The sequence below is a fragment of the Cebus imitator genome, unplaced genomic scaffold (assembly GCF_001604975.1).
Source record: "Cebus imitator isolate Cc_AM_T3 unplaced genomic scaffold, Cebus_imitator-1.0 Scaffold4, whole genome shotgun sequence".
In the NCBI taxonomy this organism is placed as follows: domain Eukaryota; kingdom Metazoa; phylum Chordata; class Mammalia; order Primates; family Cebidae; genus Cebus; species Cebus imitator.
Genome location: NW_016107319.1, coordinates 691,990 through 716,181, shown reverse-complemented (window position 1 = coordinate 716,181; position 24,192 = coordinate 691,990). Strand labels below are relative to the sequence as shown.

Here is a 24,192-nt window from a genome sequence, read left to right as displayed (position 1 = left end):
AAGGCAGGGAGAAGGCAATTGTGAATCTCTCCAATTTCACATTTTTCCCATTCACCCACCTCCCCTCTTTTCCTCCCACTGATACAGTTGGTCGGTGACCCGTCTCCAACCCAATAGCAGGTTCTACACTTATCTGTTTTATGAAATATTGGAGCTCCCTGAAAATATAAAAGAAGCAGACATTGCTCTGAGATGCTGAACTCAAAGAGAACAAATTTTTTATTTATTTTTTTGAGATGGAGTCTTACCCTGTTGCCCAGGCTGCAGTGCAGTGTCAGGATCTCATCTCACTGCAACCTCTTCCTGCCGGGTTCAAACAATTCCCTGCCTCAGCCTCCTGAGTAGCTGGGATTACAGGTGCACGCCACCATGCCTGGCTAATTTTTGTATTTTTAGTAGAGACAGGGTTTCACCATCTTGGCCAGGCTGATCTTGACCTCCTGACCTCGTGATCCACCCACCTCGGGCTCCCAAAGTGCTGGGATTGCAGGTGTGAGCCAACACACCCAACCGAGGAGAAAATCTTTAGCAGGTCTGTGACCATCAGGTCAAATTTTTTCCTCTCCCCAGGTAATCGCTTGGCCTTTTCCATTGCCTTTGTTACTGTTTCTCTTGAACACTAGGAATTGTCAGGCCAGGCATGGCGGCTGACACCTGTAATCCCAACACTTTGGGAGGTCAAGGCTGGTGGATCCTCTCAAGTCAGGAGTTCAAGACCAGCTTGGCCAAAATGGTGAAATCCCGTCTCTACTAAAAATACAAAAAATTAGCCGGGCATGGTGGCATGTGCCTGTGGTTCCAGCTACTCAGGAGGCTGAGGCAGGAGAATTGCTGGTACTCGGGAGGCAGAGGTTGCAGTGAGCCAAGATTGTACCACTGCACTCCAGCCTGGGCAACAGAGCAAGACTTGGCCTCAAAAATAAAGGAAAAAAAAAAAAAAGGAATCATCTCAGAGAGAATGAAGAGAGGCTATTAATTTCAATATGAGAATCAGCTCCAGAGAAGTACCTTCTTCCTGTCTCCTCAGCAAAATAAGGTGTTTTGATTGGTGGAGGGCATACAGATAACTTTGGCACATGGAATGGACACTTTGGAGGGTAGGTCATGGAAAGGTATGCCAATTTACCAAGAATCCAATGCCTGCTGAAAAACCCAGGGCCAGGAGAGGCCCACAGGTGGACAAATGCATCAGGTGGGCTCCTGGAAGAGGGTGCTGTTCTATCCAGACACCCTAGCAGGCAGGGACTGACTTCAGGGAAACCTGAAATCAGAGCACCCTAAGCCCTGTGCACGTATGCAGGGGCCAGGGCCCCAGGACCTAGGAGGGAGACAAACAAGTAGAAAGAGGACAACTTTTAATGGGCACACTGGCTCACACCTGTAAATAATCCCAGCGTTTTGGGAGGCTGAGGCAGGAGGATTGCTTGAGGCCGAATGTTCAAGACCAGTCTGGGCCATATAGGGAGACCCTGCTTCTACAAAAAGAAGAAAGCAAGCCGGGTATGGTGGCTCATACCTGTAATCCCAGCACTATGGGAGGCCAAGATGGGCTGATGACTTGAGAGCACGAATTCAAGACCAGCCTGGCCAACTCCTGCTCATGGTGAAACCCCAACTCTACTAAAAATATAAAAATTAGCTAGGCATGGTGGCACGAGCCTGTAATCCCAGCTACTTAGAAGGCTGAGGCAGGAGAATCGCTTGAACCCTGGAGGCAGAATTTGCAGTGAGCTGAGATCACGCCACTACCCTCATGCCTGGGCAACAGAGGGAGACCTCATCTCAAAAAAAAAAAAAAAAAAAGAAAAAGGAAAAGAAAAAAGAACAACTTTCCAAATCACGGGTATAAAGTATACCAACTTTGATTATTTCTTGAGCATAAGGAAAAAAGACAGACGCCCTTGTAGAACTGTGGCGTGGGGTGGCTTTCATCTTGGGGGTGGGTGTGGAAGGAGTTAGCAGATACAGGTGATGTGATAGTGTCTCAGGGTACACCAAAAACATGTCCTCTCATGAGCCTCCCCAACTACAGATCAAAGGCTTTGAATAGCATGTCCCTTATAAACTCAGCCATTCACCCTAGAAACAGCCAGAAGGAATCCTGTAGATGTGTGCGAAGATTTCACTTTGAGAATCTTCCTCACTGGAACATTCCTACAGTGAAAATAATTCTTACATTTTTTTCCCCATGATTACAGTGGGGAAAAATAGGAAACAACCTACACGTCTGTGGATTGCCTAAGCGCGTCATGATACAGCCACAAATAGAGAACCACCCCGCCTTCCACACTGCTGCTGAGGAAGACCATCCAAGGACAGGCAGGAGCGCTCACAGCGTGTTGCTAAGTGAAAAGAACATGTGATGAAATAGTGAGATCCTAACTTCATATGATAAAAATAAGACCCATATCACGATGGATAGATGCATATGTATATAATAGTATAAATATATACACACATGCATATATATTAACATTTGAATGGCTAACATTGTAGTGTACTTTTTCAGCTTTTAAAAAATTGTGTCTGGCCAGGCGTGGTGGCTCACGCCTGTAATTCGAGCAATTTGGGAGGCCAAGGCATATGGATTACAAGGTCAGGAGTTCAAGACCAGCCTGGTCAACACAGTGAAACCCTATCTCTATGAAAAATACAAAAATTAGTCTGGCGTGGTGGCACACACCTGCAATCCCAGCTACTCCAGAGGATAAGCCGGGAGAATCGCTCAAACCCAGGAGGTGGAGTTTACAGTGAGCTGAGATCAAGATCACACAACTGCACTCCAGCCTGGGCAACAGAGCATGACTGTCTCACACACACAAAAAAGCAAAGTTCCTGTGGAAAACATGTTTTCTGGTTTCCAAAGCGTGCGCTCATGGATACACATTTGCAACACAGGCTGAGGTCTGTGTGCCCTCAAGGCATATGAGGGTCTCGGGAAAGCCTGTGGCCTGGAGCCATATCAGGTCTGTCCCACTGTGCAGCCTTGGGGTCCTGACGCTTGCGTTTCGTGTCTCCTGCACAGATCAGCTGGACATCATCTCCATGGCAGAGACAACCATGATGCCGGAGGAGATTGAGCTGGAGATGGCAAAAATTCAGCGTCTCCGGGAAGTCTTGGTCCGCCGGGAGTCCGAGCTCAGGTTCATGTGAGTGTTTTGGGGATGTGACTGAGATAGAAGGGTGTGGAGGAGAGAGGAAAACCTAATATTGATTGATCACCTACTGTGTGCTGGGCACTGAGATAAAGGCATTATGCATGCTTTAAAAGCCTCATTTGATTGTCATGACCACCCAAGGAACTGGGTATTGTTATCTCCTATTTTAAGCAAGACCCTTGTTGGAAATAGATGCTCAGTGCCACAAAGGAAAATTAGCACTGAGACAAAAGATCTTTCAACGATGCAATTGCACTTCCCGGACTGCAGGAAGGGTACCCTTGCTAGCCATCTTGCCACGAGAGTACAATGAACAAAGGAAAATGCACAAATTTATCCCTTATGTATTTGGGGTCGTCCTTACTGCTGTGTCTGATCTCCGTTGGCTGGAGCCAGACCTCACAATCTAAACTAAAACCCGATTGGCTAATAACTTAAAACTTTTCTAAACAGGTAAAAGCAATGGAGAGCTGAGACATGCCTGTGAGCACGTTCAGCACAGATATCTTGGTTAAAGTACAAGGACGTAGAGTGTACTACGTGCCTGTAAGCATGGCGTATCTAACAGCTACATAGGATAGGGCTTGACAAAGTTATTAGCACACTTATTCTTAACAAGAAAGGAAACTTTAAAAGGAACTTTTCTACTTCCAACAACCCTGAAGTTGGAATTGAATTCAGGCCAATCTGACTCCAAAATCCTAGGTCTTTCTGTATCACCCACAGAAAAGAAAGAGGGACATAACGCAGAGGTGGTACCCTGTGCTGGGGGCTTTCACGAGCACACACTCTGCTCTCAGATAGGCCTGAGATTTTTCTTAAAAGCCAATCAGCTTGGGCAGGTTGTGTGGACTCTCTGAATTCCAGTTCCCGCATTTCTAAAATGGGGGAAAATAATGATATGGGGTCCCTAGCAACATCAGAGTCATGTGGGTTGAACATTCCTTATCTACACAGCGCAGTATCTCTGAAAAGCCGCAGTTGTCTTTCAAGACAGACTCTCATTTAAAAAGTTGTGTTCTGGCCAGGCATAGTGGCTCATGCCTGTAATCCTAGCACTTCGGGAGGCCGAGGCAGCCGGATCACGAGGTCAAGAGGTCAAAACCTCTTGTGTGTGTGTGTGTGTGTGTATGGATGTGTGCAGGTGTGGATGTGTCTGTATATGTGTGTGTGTGAATGGGGTGTGTGGGTGTGTGGATGTGTGTGTGTGTAGATACGTCTATGTGTGTGGATGTGGTATGTGAATGTGTGTGTAGATGTGTGGATGTGTGTGTGTGTGGATGTATGTGTGGGTGTGGATGTGTGGATATGTGTGTATGGTGTGTGGATGTGTGTGTGGATGTGATGTGTGGGTGTGTGGGTGTCGATGTGTGGGTATATGTGTGTGGTGTGTGGATGTGTGTGTGGTGTGTGGATGTGTATGTGGATGTGTGGGTGTCGATGTGTGGATATATGTATGTGGTGTGTGTGTGGATGTGTGTGTGAATGGGGTGTGTGAGTGTGTGGCTGTGTGTGTGAATGGGGTGTGTGGGTGTGTGGATGCATGTGTGGATGTGTGCTTGTGTGGATGTGTCTGTGTGTATGTGTGTGTGGATGTGTATCAATGTGTGTGTATATGTGGTGTGTGTATGTGTGTATGTGGATATATGTGTGTGGATGTAGATGTGTGGATGTGTGGATGTGGATGTATGTGTGTGGATGTAGATGTGTGTGTGTGGGTGTGTGGGTGTGGGTGTACGTGTGTATGTGTATGGATGTGGTGCATGGATGTGTATGTGTATGGGATGTGGGTATGTGGATGTGTGTATGGCTTTCTGCATGAGTGTGTGTATGTGTGTGTGTGTGCACACATGTATGAATAGACGTGCACATGCCTGGCACTTAGCCAGGGCTTAAGGACAAGAATAGCTAGCATTTCTTAAGCAGTGGCTCTGCCCTGAGCTCTTGGCTTGTGATCTCACTGAATTTCCTCATCAAGCCCATGTGTCTGACCACTTAGGGCCAAGTGTCAACAGTAGACTCTTGGATAAATCAAATTATCTAAAGGATACAGAAGGACCTGAGTGTTGTTAGGACATAGATCAGGGACATTCTCCAGGGAATGAACCCCCTTACAGGCCCCCAGATGTCTTGCTGGAATGGGGTCCTACAGACAGCATTAGTTGATGACGGTGCTCCCCAACCAAGCTCCGACTTGTACAGTGTGTAGCTTGCCCCAAGGTGCACCTGCCTCGTCAATCTCAGAGATACAGAGTGGATGCTAAGGCTGCCAGGACAAAGGATGCAGCACGCCCAGACCTGCACAAACTCCTCATCCATCATCCTCAGCCCGCCAGCCCAACAGGATTTGAGCCAAGTCCCTGCTTGAATTCAGTTTCTCGGCTCTTTCTCACAGCTGGTTTTTCCTGAAGCTGTGGGGCTTATCCTGTGAGTGGGTCCTCGATGGGAAGGAATGGGAGGTTAAGAAATTTGCCCACAAAGTCAAGAAGCTGGAAGTGCTGCTGATGTGCAACAAATCTTACTGTGATGAGATCGCTCACAATGTTTCCTCCAAGAACAGCAAAGCCATGGTGGAAAGAGCTGCCCAGCGGGCCATCAGAGTCACCAACCCCAATGCTAGGCTGCGCAGCAAAGAAAATGAGTAGACAGCTATGTGCATGTTTTGTGTTTAAATAAAACTGGCATCTTCCTTCCTTAAAAAAAAAGAAATTTGCCCAATACTGCATTAGCTAATTAGTAGCCAAGCTAGGATACAGTCTGATTCCAGAATATTTATTAAATAAATCAGGGAAGGAAAGAAGGAAGGGAGAAAGGAAGGGAGGGAGGGAAAAAGGGAGGTTGGGAAAGGAAGCAGAGAGGAGGAAAGGTGGGGGAACGGAAAGGGAGGGAAGGGGAGGGAAAAGGAAACTTTGACTATAACTACCAAAATAATTCCTTCAAGCTGATAAGCTCCATGAGGGCAGAGACCTTATATAACTTCCTCATAATGTCTTCTCAGCATTTTGAACAGTGCCTGGCACTTAGGCTCATGAATATATGTCAAATGTGCAATAAATTATTCTCTCACTCCAACCTTACCCCAAGATCCTCTTACACACACACACACACACACACGTGAGACACTCTTGGCACAGAGTAGGATAGAGAGAAAAAAATTTCAGACCCTACTGATCATCTTCAGGCTCAGGCAAGGAAGCTTGGAATGACAGGAATGTGACAGCCCTCAGCTGAAAGACTCCCAGTGACCATAGTATAACAGCTTCTTTGAGATTGGTTTTGTCACGCCTGCTTCGAGGTAATCACTTTAATACCCATCAGCTACTGCGGAGACAATACAAGTCCATGGTTGAGAATGTGTCTCACTTCCATGGCTTCCTGCTGTATTGACTTTTTTTTGAGATAGAGTCTCACTCTGCTGCCCAGGCTGGAATACAGTGGCGCGATCTCAGCTCACTGCAACCTCTACCTCCCAGGTTCAAGCAATTCTCCTGCCTCAGCCTCCCGAGTAGCTGGATTTACAGGCATGTGCCACCATGCCCGGCTAATTTTTTTGTATTTTTAATAGAGATGGGGTTTCACCAAATTGGCCAGGCTGGTCTCGAACTCCTTACCTTGTGATCTGCCCACCTCAGACTCTTTTATTTTTATTTCTTGCGACTGGGTCTCACTCTGTTGCCTTGGCTGGAGTGAGTGGTGCAACCTTGGCTCACTGCAAGCTCTGCTTCCTAGGTTCAAGTGATTCTTGTGCCTCAGCCTCCCAAGTAGCTGGGACTATAGGTGCTTGTTACCACACCTGGCTATTTTTTGTATTCTTAGTAGAGATGAGGCTTCACCATGTTGGCCAGGCTGGTCTTGAACTTCTGGCCTCAAGTGATCCACCCTCCTTGGCCTCCCAAAGTGCTAAGATTACAGGCTTGAGCCACGGTGCTCAGCCTGCACTGACTTTTAAGCATGAGTCCAGGGTGGGCTGCCTGCTGCACCCTCAATGCCCTGGCAGCCTGACATTTAGATTATTTCATGGGCTTTCTTTTTCTTGGCTGATTTACTTCGTCCTTTCCCCCAAGATCCACAGCCTCTGTCTGTTCTCCTTTCCTGCCAAGACAGTGAGGAAGAAGAGGGAGATTCCCCTCCTCCCAGGGAACCGGTGAGAACTCGGGAGATGTGGGATCAGAGGTCATCATCCTGGCTCTCCTGCGTCCTTGGTCTGTGACCTTGGGCACATGACAGAGCACAGAGTTGCTGTTTCCCACGGGCACTGACAAGCCACACTGAGTGCTACATCCCTTCATGCATTCACCCCTTAATTTTAGCTTCCTGAGTCCTCGCAAGAACCCCAACAGAGTGAGTTCTATTTCTTTCTTCTATTTTGTGAATGAGGAAATTGAGGTGGGAGAGGCAGAGTGTCTTATTAAAGGTCACCAGCTAGGATGAAGTAGCAACAGGATTTGAACCCAAGGTATCTGTCTTGGGGGTCGGAACCCTTAACTTGAGGCTGTTCTGTTGTCTTTATTCTCCATGCCAGGACCCCTTTTCTCTTTGCCTTACTCTTCAATGCCAGGACAAGCTTCCGATTGGACGCCCCCATTCCCACACTGGGCCTTATCTTGTATCTATTCTGCCATCTTGAATTGCCTATGGTGGAACTTGGAGGAATTCTATTAAGTCGGGCTTTGGACTTTTCTGTACCACTGAAACTGACCCAATAGTCCCATCATAGATGTTCTTTCCGATAAACACATTAGTTGACCTTTCTGATCTTTTAGAGTTTACATTTGTTTTATCTGAGTTTACATTTGTTTTATCTGAGTTTACATTTGTAAACTCAGACTTTACACTTGTTTTATCTGAGTTCCATCCTCAGGAAAGGACCCCCAGGCCTCTCAAAAAAGTATCAAAGAACTGAAACTCACCAGATTGCCACATTCAGACAATGAGATGCAAGACCCCTCATTCATCATGATTGCTTCCTTGCCCCTCCCTAGTTCCTGTTTTCTTACACATTGTTACATTTCTTCCTTGCTATTTAAACTCCTAGTTTTAGTTGGCCAGGGAGATGGCTTTGAGACTGAGCCCCCATCTCCTTAGCTGCAGCACAGGAGTAAAATTTTCTTCCTTGGCAATACCCACCTTCTCAGTGATGGGCTTTCTGTGTGGTGAGCAGCAGGACCTAGACCAAACCCCTGGGGTTTCAGTAGCACCATTTCTCTGCACATAAACAATGTACTTATTTCAGACACCAAAATGATGAACTCTAACGTAGCCAGTCAAGGTTTGTGAAGTCAATCTGCTGGGAATTTGCTGTAGAGAACCCTGTTCCCATAAAGACTCTGAAGGACCACAACAGTTGGCATTTACGGAGCCCTTATTCTGGACCTAGGCTTGTGCTAAGCCCTTCACACACATGCTCATATCACCCATGTCAAATGCTCCCTAACAGAAAGATACATCAACTACCCCAACCCAGGACACCCACTTGCCCTGAATCAGGCCCAGGAGGTCAAGTTCACAGACCAGCTGTGAGTGAGCTCCCAGCAGGCAGGCCGGAGCTGAGTATGCTCCTCACTCTGCATTTCTAGTGTGTCTTTTGCTGACTTCTCTTTGCGTGTCCTCTGGTTTCCAATGCGTAAAATGTCATTTAGAGATCTCTCTCTTGAGGCTTGGCGATTTTATCAACTTGACTGGAACAGGGCAATAATACGAAACCACCTCCGGAAAAGAGGCAGCCAACATCTGGGAGGTAATACTTGAAACGCCTGTGTATTCCCCTTTCCCGACCCTATGTTCCAGCCACCTTCTAGTCCTTCCCACTGCCACCCCATCTCCCTACCCATCCTGCCCCCGTCTTACTGCAGGCAAGAGCTCTCAGAGGCTTGTTTTCTGGCCTTCATTCCAGCACTGAATCACATCCTTAGTTTTTAATGATTTCTCTTGCAGCCCCCTCTCTTGCTTCAGCGTTTCCACGTCTTGTCTACCATCCGCTCCTGCTGTTTATCTGGGTTTCAGATAATTAAGTATCTTCGGCCCCCAAATGGGGTGGGGGTGTGGTTATCTTCCTTTTACACCTGCTTGCTGGATTTTCATAAAAAGAGATAGCGTGCCCTGCCGCTCGGCTTGCTCTGGGCAAAAGCAGGTTTTAATCAGCTAGAGTCAGAACTGCAGCAGGCAGGGAAGGTGGGCGTGCGAAGGACATATTGCAAGAGCACAGCCTTTGAGTTCCAATATTTCCAGAGCCTGGGCTTGAAATTCAGTAACTTCATTTTATGAAGAGGTACCAAGTGTGATGAAGGGGTCAGGCCCTGGGAACCTGGCAGAGTCAAAATGGAGTAACAGTGCATGTATTGGCTGGGCGCAGTGGCTCACGCCTGTAATCCCAGCACTTTGGGAGGCCAAGGCGGGCGGATCACAAGGTCAAGAGATTGAGACCCTCCTTGCCAACATGGTGAAACCCCGTCTCTACTAAAAATACAAAAGTTAGCTGAGTGTGGTGGTGCACGCCTGTAGTCCCAGCTACTTGGGGGGCTGAGGCAGAAGAATTGCTTGAACCGGGGAGGCAGAGGTTGCAGTGAGCCGAGATCGTGCCAGTGCACTTCAGCCTGGCACCTGGCGACAGAGAAAGACTCTGTCTCAAAAAAAAAAAAAAAAAAGTGCATTGTATTGAAAACCACACAGACGCGCGCGCGTGAACGCATAAAGAAACTGTAAACATTGTAGACAACAGTTCTTTTAAAATACTTTCTATGCTGGCCAGTTTTCTAGTGTTTTGCTGTTTTGATTCATATAATCCTCACTACTACCCTCTAGGCAGAAAATATCACATGGCCCTTATAGATGAGGAAAATGAGGCACTGAGAGTTCAAGTCACTTGCCCAGGGTTGTACATTTCCCATGAAATAGCATTCTGGATCCAGATGAAATGGGCAAAGTTCCCTTGTCCCCCTTGCAGTGTGTGCACTGGGGAAGTGGCTTGCATCTTCAGTGCCTGCTGCTCAAACCTCTAGGGTAACATACAGCTGGGCTGGTTGTCGGGCTCCAACCCCACGGCAGTGTCTAGCGGTGGATGCTTGCAACTCCCGCAGCCCCAGTAGCCATGTGTTACAGGGTGCCCTTTTAGTTTTGCCATCTATAGGCGGCTTGCGTTAACCCGATCAATTAGACCCCCTACCTTGTTGCAAGGACAGAGGACTTTCTGTATCCCGGGTTCCTGCCTCAGTGAACCAGAAGAATCGGATCACCCCTGGGCTTGGAGAATGGGTGCAAGGTTTTACTGAGTAGCAGTACCTCTCAGCAGACGGGGGAAACCACAGGGGATGGAGTGGGAAGCTTTTTCCCTGGAGACGGGCTGCAGATCTCTTCCAACCACCCCAGCCCAACTCTGCCTCATTTGGCCAGTCGATAGCCATGTACTCTTCTGCCAGCGCGCTCCCTTTGACGTCTTTTTTTTTTTTTTTGAGACAGAGTCTTGCTCTGTCACATAGGCTAGAGTGTGGTGGCATGATATCAGCTCACTGCAATCTCCAACTCCCTAGTTCAAGTGATTCTTCTGCCCCAGCCTTCCGAGTAGCTGAGATTAGAAGTGCGCACCACCAAGTAATTTTATTTCTATTTTCAGTAGGAAGGGGGTTTCACCAGGATGGCTTTAATCTCCTGACATCATGATCTACCTGCCTCGGCCTCCTAGAGTGCTGGGATTACAGGCATGAGTCGCCGGCCTGGCCCTTCATTTCTTCTTGCCGTACAGCTGCTTGCCTGTCCACCTGCTAGGGTCTTAGGATTTTATAGGCACAGGATGGGGGGTTGGCAAGCCAGGGTGGTCTTGGGAAATGCAACATTTGGGCAGGAAAACAAAAATGCCTGTCCTCACCTAGGTCCGTGGGCACGGGGGTTGGGGCCTTCACCAGGGACCACGCCCTCCTGTACCCAGCACTTCCCTTCCCTCTTTCTATCACATTTGAAGCGACCACGTCCTTCCCTTCCCACCACTTCCCTTCCATATCACAAGAGTCCATGGTCTCTGTCATCAAGCTGTGGGGTTTCCAACGAGCTTTGAATCCCGGTTCTACTTACAACTGTCTGGCCTGGTGCAAATATTTTATCCAGCTTCGAACTCAGCTTCCCCATCAGTACAACGGGGTCAGTGATAGCTCCCTGCAGCATCATAGCAAGGGATAACAACAGACCACCGGTATGAAATTGGGTGGCCCTTCCTAGGTAGTAAGCAATTCAAAATTCCCTTCTTTCCTTTCATCGTTAACGTTGTGCTTTGTGGGAGAGCAGGGCATCAGGGCTGCTTATAAACGTTTCCAGAGAATTCCCAGAAAACATTCCTCTCCCTGAGAGAAGTTGGGATTTACTGTGGTTTCCTTGAGACCCTCTTGGGAGGTGCCGACTCTCTGAGTGTGGCTCTCAACCATTAAGTGCAACTCTACCCTGGGGCCTTGATTTTATGATGATGATTATCAAAATCTTTTTTTATAAACCTGCATTTTTCCCCCTTTAATGAGCTGATAATTCTGCAGTCTGTTAGGAAGAGCCTCAAGCCAAGGGCAGAATGAAGCATGTGCGCTTATGTAACTTGACACATCTCAGCCACATTCGGGAGCCCTGCGTCACTCTAGTTGCACTCGGAGTTTTAAATAGCATCTTCCAGGAACAAGGTCACTGTTGCCGGGGCCACTGTACATATCAGGTGGGAAGAGGTGCTCGTAATTGCAGAAGGTCTATGAAGCAATTTGTCTTGGATAAAATATCCAAGAATTTGGGGTGTAGGGGAGGGAAAGGAAGGAAGAAGACAGGGATAGATTAGAGGGAGGAGAGGAGGGAGGATGTTCTAAGCTAGACTTCTTAATGGAAGGATCTTCCTGCTGCATTTCTAAATGTACTGGGAGGTGGGGAGGAAGGTGGGAATCTGTGTTGATTGAATGGAGAAATAAATGTTGGGCCAGGCGCAGTGGCTCATGCCTGTAATCTCAGCACTTTAGGAGGCCAAGGCAGGTGGATCACCTGAGGTCAGGAGTTCGAGACCAGCCTGGCCAACATGGCAAAACCCTACGTCTACTAAAAATACAAAAAAAAAAAAAATTTTGCTGAGCATGGTGATGTGCACCTGAAATCCCAGCTACTCAGGAGGTTTGAGGCACCAGAATCATTTGACCCCAGGAGGCAGAGGTTTTAATGAGCCAAGATTGTACCCACTCCAGCCTGGGTGACAGAATGAGACACTGTCTCAAAGAAAATAAATAAAATAAAATAAATGTTCTGCACTTGACAAGCTCTTGCTGCTACAAGTTGTCTTTCATGGTCAGAACAAGTTTCCAGAAAGAAAATACTCCTCTCTAGAAGTTCTATCTTCTAGAAATGTACTGCATTCTGCTCTGAGGACCACCTCTGAACCACCTAGACTCCACTGGGTTGAGAGGGAGATTACCATGTAAGACCCTGGTGATGGTTAATTTTATGCATCAACTTGACTGGGCCACAGGGTGCCCAGATGTTTAGCAAAAGATTCTTCAAGGTATGTGTCTGGGAGGGCACTGGTGGATAAAATTAACATTTGAAGTGGTACACCGAGTAAAGTGGACTGCCCTCCCTAATGTAGAAGTGGGTGGGCCCCATCCAACCAGTTGACGCTCTGACTACAGCAGAAGGGCTAGGAGGGAACTCCGGCTGCCTGACTGCTTAGGCTGAGACATTGGTCTTTTCTGACCTTTGAACTCAAACTGAAACATCAGCTCTTCTTGGGTCTTGAGCCTGCCAGCCTTTAGACTGGAACTTACACCATCACTCTCCTGGATCTCCAGTTTGCCACCTATAGTGGACTTCTTGGCCTCTAAAATCCCGTGAGCCAATTCCTTGTCATAAATCTCTTTCTAGGCCAGATTTAGTGGCTCACGCCTGAGATCAGGAGTTCAAGACCAGCCTGGCCAGGGGTGGTGGCGTGTGCCTTTAGTCCCAGCTACTTGGGAGGCTGAGGTAAGAGAATTGTTTGAACTCAGGAGATGGAGGTTGCAGTGAACCAAGATTGTGCCACTGCACTCCAGCCTGGGCAAGAAAGGGAGACTTCATCTCAAAAAAAAAAAAAAAAAAAAAAAAAAAAAAAAAAAAAAAAAAAAAAAAAAAAAAAAAAAAAAAAAAAAAAAAAAGGATTAAAAAATACCAAATTAAACAAAATAAATCTCTTTCTACATCTGTCAGTCCCATTGGTTCTGTTCTCTGGAGAACCCTGACTAATAACTAATAGAGCCCCTTTTGTTCTCAGATTTTCTTTTTTTTTTTTGAGTTGGAGTCTTGCTCTGTCGCCAAGGCTAGAGTGCAGTGGCTTGATCTTGGCTCACTGCAACCTCCACCTCCTGGGTTCAAGTGATTCTCCTGCCTGAGCCTCCCAAGTAGCTGGAATTACAGACGTGTGCCACCATGTCCAGCTAATTTTTGTATTTTTAGTAGAGATGAGGTTTCACCATCTTGGCCAGGTTGGTCTTGAACTCCTGACCTCGCAATCCACCCACCTTGGCCTCCCAAAGTGCTGGTATTACAGGCCTGAGCCACCACGCCCAGCCAGAAAGTTTATCTTTGGATCAGCTTTCATTTGGATAGTTTATTTGGTTAGCAAAGATCTAGGGAGCTGGATAAAATGAAGATATAGGGAAATTGGCTCTACCTCTTTGGAAAACATTTCACTGTTACCTAGTAAAGATCAACAGGTAATTATAATTTGCAGTTTTGCTCCTGGGTCTATCCCTGGTTACCACTAGCTTCACGTGGCTATTTCACTTTAAAATCATTAAAATTAAATAGCATTTAAAATTCAGTCCCTCGGTAGCCTGAGCCGTGTTTCAAGTACTCATTAGTAAACCGTGGCTAGTGGCAATTGTATTGAAAAGTCCCCATTTGTATAGAATGTTTCTATCGTTGTAGAACATTCTATTGACCAGCACTGCCCTAGAAAATCTACACAGGAGCATCAGGAGGCATGTTCCAGAATGTTCATACCTGCTTTGTTGGTGTTCTAGTTGTACCACAGAGTACTATACAGCAGTGAAAAATGAATAAGCATGTATGGACATGAAAGCATCTCAAAAACAAGATGCTGATTAACAAGTTTATATAAAGTTTATAAAACTAAAAAATACAATTGTGCAGGCATTCATATATGAGCAGTAAATGATAAAAATAAAATCATTAACACGAGTTTGTGATGGTGTCTACCTCTGAGGGAATAAGAAAAGTACGAGGAATGGGGCACACGGGGCCATCAAGAGTCGCACGCAGATTATTACCGAAGTAAGATGCTTGGAACATAACTGCTTTATTATTCCACAAAAATAATAAAGTATTTTCTAGATAGAGAATCATGAAAAAAAATAAATATCGTAATATTTCCATAAACTATGAATAAATAAAATAAAATATTATATTATTTAGCTTATGTTTACTATTATATATTTATTAGCATATAAAGATTATATATCAGAAAAATAATATGTTTTATGCATACTTTTATGTATAGTTCACACGCACTTCTATTTTTTTAAATTGTGGCCAAATACATATAAATATATGTTATATATAAAATAATATTTACTATTAATAGTAAATATTTGTGTTATATATATTACATATAACATTTATTAAATAAGAGAGTACATATACGTAATAATATTTACTGTCTTAAACTATTTCTTATGGTTTTGTCTGGTTAAGAACATTCATACTGTGATATAACCATCACCACCGGCCCCCTCCAGAATTTTTTTCATCTTCCCAGACTGAAACTCTGTACCATTAAACATGAACTCCCTTCCCTCCGGCTCCTGGTAACCAGAATTCTACTTTCTGTCTCTGATTTTGATGACTCTGTGTACTTCATAAAAGTGGAATCAGGCCAGGCCCGGTGGCTAGCACCTGTAATCCCAGCACTTTGGGAGGCCAAGGTGGGCGGATCGCCTGACCTCAGGAGTTTGAGACCACCCTGGGCAACATGATGAAAGTCCATCTCTACTAAAATACAAAAAATTAGCCAGGCATGGTGGCGCACACCTGTGGTCCCAGCTACTTAGGAGGCTGAGGCATGAGAATTGCTTGAGCCCTGGAGGCAGAGGTTGCAGTGAGCTGAGGTCCTGTTACTGCACTCCAGCTTGGGCTACAGAGAAAAAGTGGAATCACATGATATTTGTCTTTTTGGGGACACACACACATTTCTAAGGGGAAAATGCTGAGACAGACCAGCAGGGGAAGTTACAGTATCTGATACTTCTACTTAAATGTCTCAAAGATACCTTTAACTCAATCTGTCCAAGTCAAACTCCTGATCCCCGAATCTACCCGCAATGCCCTCCAGCCCTAGCTCAGCAAACGTCCCAGCACCACCATCTATCCATAGAAATCTCAAAATTCCAAAATTAGACATCATCCTTGACTCCTCCCAACCCGCCACTCATATATTCAGTTCATCACCAACTGGTGTTTATTTCACCTCCTAAAATAGTTTTCGGCGGTCCACCTTTCTCCATTTACACGGCTACCACCCAGGTTCACACACCCATCTCTCTCCTGCAGCCAGAGACATTTTCTCAACATGTGAATGTGATTATAGCTCTCGGATTTAAACACTGTCCGAGTCCATTCCTGTTGTTGTAACAAAATTCCTTAGACTGGACAAGTTATAAATAGAAACTTCTTTCTCCCAGCCCTGGAGCTGGGAAGTCCCAGATCAAGATGCCAGCAGACTCCAAACCTACTAAGGCTCATTCTCTGCTTCCAAGATGGTGCCTTTTTTCTGTGATCTCCAGAGAGGAAGACCACTGTCTTCTCACAAGCAGAATGGACAGAAGGTCAAAAAGGACTGAACTTGCTCTCTCAAGTACTTTTTTTTTTTTTTTTGAGACGGAGTTTCGCTCTTGTTACCCAGGCTGGAGTGCAATGGCGCGATCTCGGCTCACCGCAACCTCCGCCTCCTGGGTTCAGGCAATTCTCCTGCCTCAGCCTCCTGAGTAGCTGGGATTACAGGCACACGCCACCATGCCCAGCTAATTTTTTGTATTTTTAGTAGAGACGGGGTTTCACCATGTTGACCAGGATGGTCTCGATCTCTTGACCTTGTGATCCACCCGCCTCGGCCTCCCAAAGTGCTGGGATTACAGGCTTGAGCCACCGCGCCCGGCTCAAGTACTTTTTTAAGAGCACTGATCCCACCTTCTAAAGGTTCCCACATCTTAATCCTATTGCAATGGAAATTAAGTTTCAATATGAATTTTGGAGAGTCACAAACATTCACACCGTACCAAACACCTTTAGCATGTGTTAGCATGATAAAGCCTATGAAGTCCTGCTGGATCTGCTCATACCTCTCTAGGCTCTTCTTTTCTTCATCCATTCCATACCCCAGCTCCCTCCCTTACATACACATGCCACTTTCGTGGGCCTTTTAGACTCCACCCCCCCCCACCCCCACCCTTTCCCCTCCCCTCCCCCTCCCCCAACCCCCTTCCCCCCACCCCACTCAACACACACACCAGGTTCCCTCCTGCCATGAGGGCCTTTTTGTTTGTGCTGTTCCCTCTGCCTGGATCCCTCTCCTCCCACCCCACTCTCCTTCCCTGGTGCTGTGATCTGAATGTTTGTATCACCCATAACTACATATGTCGACATCTAATTCCCAGTGTAATAGTATTAAGAGGTGGGGCTTTAGGGAGGTGATTAGGTCCTGAGGGCAGAGCCTCATGAATGGGATTTGTGCCTTTGTAAAAGAGGCCCAGGGTAGCTGGTTTCTCCCTTTCACTGTGTGGGGACACAGTGAGAAGTCACCATCTATGAGAAACGGGTCCTCACCACACACTGAATCTTGGACTTCACAGCCTCTGTTACCATGAGAAATAAGTGTTTGTTGTTTATAAACTGCCTAGGCTAAGTTATTTTGTTATGGCAGTCCAAAAGGACTAAGGCACCTGATAAACTCTCTCTTCCTCCGGGACTCAGATCCAGGCATTTCTGGAGGGACACCTCCGAGCACTTTCCCAGCCCCTGCCCCAGTACCATCCCCGCAATCCTTTCCTTAGAAGCCTTTTGTAAATCTTCATTCATTGGTGTGAGTATATGTTCAATATCTGACTCTCCTCCTAGATGCTGACCTCCATGAGGGGAGAGGTTAAGCTGTTTTCACTCCCAACAATGTTGATGGTACCCAGCATGAGGCCAAACGCAGAGTAGGCATTCAGTGAAGACTGACTGGATGAATGAATGAGGGCTCATCTTCCCGCTTCTCCCAGAGCCAGATTGTCTCCAGGGCTGCCCTTTACGTGGCAGGTCGGTGGTGAAAGCTGCCTGGCTCTGATGGTTAGGGTGGACAGTGGGTTCATTCATAGGAAAGAACTGGGTGATAATGCAGCTAAGTGCATTACTTCCCTGTGGCTAGTGTAACAAAACGCTGCAAACTTGGTCTTAAAACAACACATCCTTCTCTTCTTTGAGTTCTGGAGGCTGGAAGTCTGAAATCGATTTCACTGAGCCAGAATCAAGGTGTCAGCAGGCCATGCTCTTTCTGGAGGCTCTAGAGAAGCTTCTTCCTCATTCGCCTCAGCTTCTACAACTGTATTCTTTGCATGTCTTGGCTTGTGTTTCTTTCCTGCATCTCCGAAGCCAGCAGCATGGCATCTTCCAAGCCCTCTTCATGGAGGTCATCCTGTCACCTTTGCTCTTCTGTGTTAAATCTTCCTCTGTCTTTCTCTAAATTTTACACCCAGTGTTCCAGTATTGGAACACTAAGCATGTGAGAGTTAATTATCTCCTACCACTCAAGGTCATCACCAGGTCTGCTTTTTCAAATTCAAAAAATTGCAACCTCAGGCATAAATGGGTAGGGACACTTGTGATGACATTGAGGGTCCATCTGGATAACCCAGGATGATCTCCCCATCTCAAGAGCCTTCATTTAATCACATCTGCAAATTTCCTTTTTTTTTTTTTTTTTTTTTTTTTGAGACAGAGTCTTGCTTTGTAGCCAGGCGCCAGGCTGAAGTGCAGTGGCATAATCTCGGCTCACTGCAATCTCTGCCTCCTGAGTTCAAGCAATTCTCCTGCCTCAGCCTCCTGAGTAGCTGGGACTACAGGTGAGCACCACCACACCCAGCTAATTTTTCTATTTTTTAGTACAGACAGCGTTTCACCATGTTGGCCAGGATGGCCTTGATCTCTTGACCTAGTGATCCGCCCGCCTCAGCCTCCCAAAGTGCTGGGATCACAGACGTGAGCCACTGCGCCTGGCCCAAATTTCCTTTTTTAAAAAATATATATTTTTAGAGAAAAGGTCTTTCTCTGTTGTCTAGGCTGGAGTGCGGTGACACAGTCTTAGATCATTGCTGCCTTTAATTCCTAGGCTCAAACAATCTTCCTGCCTCAGCCTCCCAAGAAGCTGGGACCACACGCACATGCTACCACACACAGCTAATTTTTGAATTTTGTAGAGACAGTGATATGGCTTGGCTGTGTCCCTGCCCAAATCTCATCCTGAATTGTAATCACATAATCCCCACATGTCATGAGAGGGACTGGCGGGAGGTAATTCAATCATGTGGGTGGTTCCACCATGCTGTTATGGTGATAGTGAGTTCTCACAAGATCTGATGGTTTCGTAAGCATCTGGCATTTCCCCTGCTGGCACGCTCATTCTCTCTCCTGCCACCCTGTGAGGAGGAAACTTCTGCCATGTTTGTAAGTTTCCTGAGGCCTCCTCAGCCATACGAAACTGTGAGTCAATTAAACCTATTTTCTTTACAGGTTACTCAGTCTCGGGTGTTTCTTCATAGCATCCTGAGAATGGACCAGTACAGCTGGGATCTCATCATCTTGCCCAGGCTAGTGTTAAACTCCTAGGCTCAAGAGATCCTCCTGCCTAGGCCTCCCAAAGTCCTGGGATTATAGGCATGAGCCATTATGCCTGGCCCCAAATCCCTTTTGCCATGTAAGGTAACAGATTCATAGGTTCCTTAAGACATGGGAATTTTCAGGGACCATTCTTCAGTCTACCACATTAAGTGACCACAGCAATTCCTCTAAGGGCTAAGCCCAGAGCAGGAGCCCCAGTGTGGCAGCAACGATGACAGAGACAGCCCTGGTGAGGCTGGGGAAAGGGGAAGGCAGCACACTACACAGAGCACCCCCCCGTGCCGGGTTCTCATCATTTTTTGAAATCTCCCAAAAAAGAAGCTTCTTAGAAAGACAGGGCAATAGATATCAGCAAATTGCAAGTACCGTGGCATGATGATTAAGGACTTTTCCATTCTCTTTGCTTATTTCTGGAAAGTTTCAGACGCGAGTGGCTGCAGAGATTGAGAAGGGCTCGTCCCCATCGCTTAATGGTCTGAATTGAATTGGATAATGCCTGGCCGAGCCTCCTTTCCATATTTTCCTTCAAATTAAATACCAACCCTTTCTTGACAGTTTTAGGACAGGATACCCAAAGACAAATGGGAGGGAATAAAACTACAAGCGACTTAGCAGAGCTGCCTTGGTGTCTTGGGTCTACGCGAGCAGATCCCCAGGCACCCCCTTAAAGCAATATCCTGACTTATATCTTTCATGTATGTAATTGGCTGCTATTAATAGAGCCATCAGTTACCTGGACCTTGTTTTCTCCTCGAATTCCACTGTGTCTGTCCTTAGTCCCCTAAACTCTTCAGAGATCTCAAATTATGTTAGATCAATCCAAGACATTCCTGGTTGGGTTCTGTCAAAGGTGGCAGGATCCCTGTTTTCTTATAACTAGACATCCTCGTCTTAGATGGGGTTGCTTTCTGATAAACAGAGAGACCTCATGCCTGGTAAGTGTGTTTACTTGCTCTGGATTAAATTACACCTAGATTTGAATTTTAGCTCTGCCGTGTATAGGCTGTGCAATCTTGCCCGAGTGTCTTACTTTCTCTGAGCCTCAGCGGCCTCATCTGTTAAAACAGAAATGCATCCAGTATCTCACAAGGTGGTCATGAGGAATGAAGGAGGTGATGTGGAATGACGGAGGCCATGTGTATTAAGTGCTCAGTCTAGTGCCTGCTACCATATAAGTGCTCATTAAATGTTACTTTACCAACAGGACACAGTTGAGTTTGGAAATGAATAGATGCAGAAGTGCAAACACTGGTTTCTTTGATTGGAAGAGGCAGCACAAGAGAAGGGGGGAGATTGGAGGGTGGACTGATGCTCTTCTCTGTTTCAAAAGTTGCTGAAAAGAAGAGAGAAGGCTCAAGGGGCACCTAATATTTGTCTCAGAATGTCTGAAGGATGTCACAAGGAAGAGGAAATTTATTCCTTTTTTTTTTTTTTTTGAGACAGGATCTCACTGTGTTGCCCAGGCTGGAGTACAGCGGCGCAGTCCTGGTTCACCACAACTTCTGCCTCCCAGGCTCAAACAATCCACCTGCCTCAGCCTTCTGAGCAGCTGGGACCAAGTAGCAGCCTCAGGTGTGGGGTGTTTGAGCCTCTCCTCACTCCTCTGATTGCTCCAGATTGGCTCAGTCTGGGCTGATCAGACTCTCTCCAGGGATTGAGAGAGACTGGGCCAGGTGGATGAAGGGGGCGTAGCAAACAGAGGTCTATGCCTAAGCAGAGAAACCCGTCTTTGGAGGGAAAGAAGACAGAGCATCTGCCTCAGTGACAAACAAGAGAGACAGTGTCCCTTGAAAGCAAAGCATGAACTCAGCCATGACACTCACATTGCAGTCCAGATGAACTAGGCAGTCCATAAGATGTTGCACCTTGTTTGTCCCTAAGCGTCCCCTCCTCAACCCTTGGGGAAATACCTCCCACCCCGTGTTGCCACCACCTAGGGAAATCCAAAATCCAGCTGTACAATGCATGTACATTTCCAGGGGACTTCCATCCTCAAGACTTCCCTGCTCCAATGCTTGATTCTTTGTGTCCTGTACCTCCATCCGTCTGAATATGAAACCCAGATGCTTCACTAGTTTCCATAACAACAGAATGAAACAATGCCCTATCCTACTCCCACAGGTCATTTGAGGAGCAATTCAATGAGCATCACAAAAAGGGTGGCATTGACCTCTTCACAGCAGACGGCTTAAAAACCATAACCAGTGACAGTCCTCCCCTGGCTTATCATTCGACGGGCCCTCCAACCCCAGAGGACTAGCCCCAGCCACAGCCCTGCAAAGACCTTAATTTTTCTTAATTGTAAAAGGAAAAAAAAAAAAGCCAGGTGTGGTGGCTCATGCCTGTAATCCCAGCACTCTGAGAGGCTGAGACGGGTTGACACCTGAAGTCAGGAGTTCAAGACCAGTGTGGCCAACACGGCAAAACCCCGTCTCTACTAAAAAATACAAAAATTATCTAATCCCAGCTACTCGGGAGGCAGAGGTTGCAGTGAGCCGAGGTGGTGCCATTGCACTCCAGCCTGGGCAACAGAGCAAGACTCCATCTCAAAAAAAAAAAAAAAGTCAGTGTTCCAGTGAAGGGGATCGTGGCATCTGTATGGCCGTAACTAGGAGAATTAGAAATTCACATTAGACATTCCTGGTTAACAAGGTCTTTTTCACCACCCTGTGCCATGAGACAATGGGGTGGTTTCCTTTTTCTTGGCTTTTTCCACACACGGAGCCCAGTTCCCTCCATTCAAAGAAAGACATTTTTTTTTTCTCCTGTCTTATCCACAGCAGCTTTGCCCTCTCCTAAGAAACCATGGCACCCATTTATGCCTGGCCTCGTGCAAGTACCACCCCAAGTGTTTGTCAAGCTGTAATTCCAAGCAAAAACCATTACCTCCTCAAGATAGATATGGGTACCATCTGTCGAGATGCTAGCATTTCCCTTCATTTTCTTACACCTTTACTAAACCATGTTTTTATCAAGTGAGCTTGAGTGCATTTCTCTTTCTTCCAGTCTGTGCTGCAATATTCTATTGAAAACATAGGCTGAGTGCAGTAATCCCAGCACTTTGAGAGGCTGAGGCAGGAGGATCACTCGAGCCCAGAAGTTCAAGACCAGCTTGGGCAACATAGCAACACCCCATCTCTACAAAAAAAAAATTAAAAATTAGCTGGGCGTAGTGGTGTATGCCTATAGCTTCAGCCATTCTGGAGGCTGAGGTGGGAGGATAGCTTGAGCCCAGGAGTCGAAGGCTGCAGGGAGCTGTGCTTGTGCCCCTGCGTTCCAGGCTGGGCAACATAGTGAGACTCTGTCACAAAAAGAAGAAAGAAAAGAAAAAAAAAAAGCTTAGCTATGCTGAGAACTTTCTCTCTCTCTTTTTTTTTTTCAAGATGGGGTTTCACCATGTTGGTCAGGCTGGTCTTGAACTCCCGACCTCAGGTGATCCACCCACCTTGGCCTCCAAAGTGCTTGGATTACAGGCGTGAGCCACCATGCCCGGCCAAGAACTTTATTTCTCATATCCATTTCTGTATTAGTCTATTTTTGCACTGCTATTTAAAAATACCCAAGACTGGGTAATTTATAAAATAGAGAGGTTTAATTGACTCACAGTTTTGCGTGGCTAGGGAGGCCTCAGGAAACTTAGAATCATGATGAATGGCGAGGGGGAAGCAGACGAGCCTGGCTAACACCCTTTTCACAAGGCGGCAGGACAGAGTGAGAGGCAGCAGGGAAACGCCAGACACTTATATAATCCTCAGATCTCCTGAGCACTCACTCGCTATCAGAAGAACCGCCCCCATGATCCAATCACCTCCCTCCCTCGACATGTGGGGATTTGAGATGAGATTTGGATGGGGACACAGAGCCAAAACACATCCTTTTCCCTGTCGGGTTGTGCGTTAAAAGTAGGCAGAATAGGATGGTGCGGGAGATTTGGGAAGTGGAAGGATGGTGACCTCAGTGTTTACTTTTCGAAGGCTGTCACGGTGAGCCAAGGAGGTGATCTGACAGAGGGGCCACAGAGGTTCCAGCTTCTCCTCACCTTCCCCCGTGTCCCTTCCAGCTTGTCTTCCTGACCACTGGCCCTTCAGACCAACAGCAGTCCTACCTTCTCTGGACGCTTGGCAGACAAGGCAGCAGCCCGGTGGGAACCCCTCCACCTGCTTCCCCTCTGCCACCCTGTCTTGACAGCTGGAAGTGTCTGACCCTCACATCAGCTGTTGATGATTTCTCTGGTCCTCCCCTCCCCTCCCCTCCCAGACTGCCATCTCCCCAGCTCCCTGGACGATTGTAGAAGGTCTAATTCCTTTGCCCCTTGCCCCAGAGCACATAGCTTCCCCAGCTGAGCACTGACTGATACACATCAACAGCCTTTACAGACGCAGCCGGAGGTTGGAGGCAATGTGTCCGTCTTACACCAGGTGATCATTCCCGTATACTTAGGCTTCTCAGCCTTGACTATCTATTGCAATCACGTGGAGAGCTTTAAAGACAATGCTAGGGCCTGGTCTTACAGCCAGAGTCTTGTGTCATTGCTCCAAGTCATAGCCTGGGCATTGGGAGTTTTAGAAGCAGGTAGGGTGATGCCCCCCCCCACCTCCCACAGCACAGACATCCCCTCACCTCTTCCCTGCATGAAACAGAAGAACCCTAGTGTCCGTCAGCTGCTTACAGATGCCTCATCTTCTTAATCCTTTCTTGATGAAAACTTGCCTCAGCTGTTAATAGAAAGTACAAAATCTGTCCTGTGTTAGTTTGACTCCTTGGCACGGCAGTGGGGACCTTTCTGTTTCTCCCCTATAGTCCAGGATCGTGATCGGTATCAGAATGAAATGTGTGTTTGTGGTTTCCCGTGGCGTCAGATAATTCCGATGCCATCTGTCATCTTCATCATCACATCCGTTATTGGAGTCCTTTGATTACGCCTTTGATTAAACCTGGTGCTATATTTATCAAGAAAATTACAGGCTTTCTGACAGTTTCCAACCAAACAGAATTTGTCATCATTCAATGATGATTGCTTTCCATTTGGTCCAGTTTTAGACTTTTAAAAACCAACACAGAGGCCAGGCACGGTGGCTCAAGCCTGTAATCCCAGCACTTTGGGAGGCCGAGGCGGGTGGATCACGAGGTCAAGAGATCGAGACCATCCTGGTCAACA

General features: G+C 46.7%; 1 protein-coding gene across 1 annotated transcript in view; it reads left to right on the top strand.

Moving 5' to 3' along the window:
* The window catches only part of BMERB1 (bMERB domain containing 1), a 151,758-nt gene that overhangs the window by 86,997 nt on the left and 40,569 nt on the right, over window positions 1-24,192 (top strand). The window contains exon 2 of the mRNA XM_017533285.2: window positions 3,026-3,149. Coding sequence (XP_017388774.1) covers window positions 3,026-3,149 — 124 coding nt within the window. The remainder of the gene's footprint in view (window positions 1-3,025; window positions 3,150-24,192) is intronic.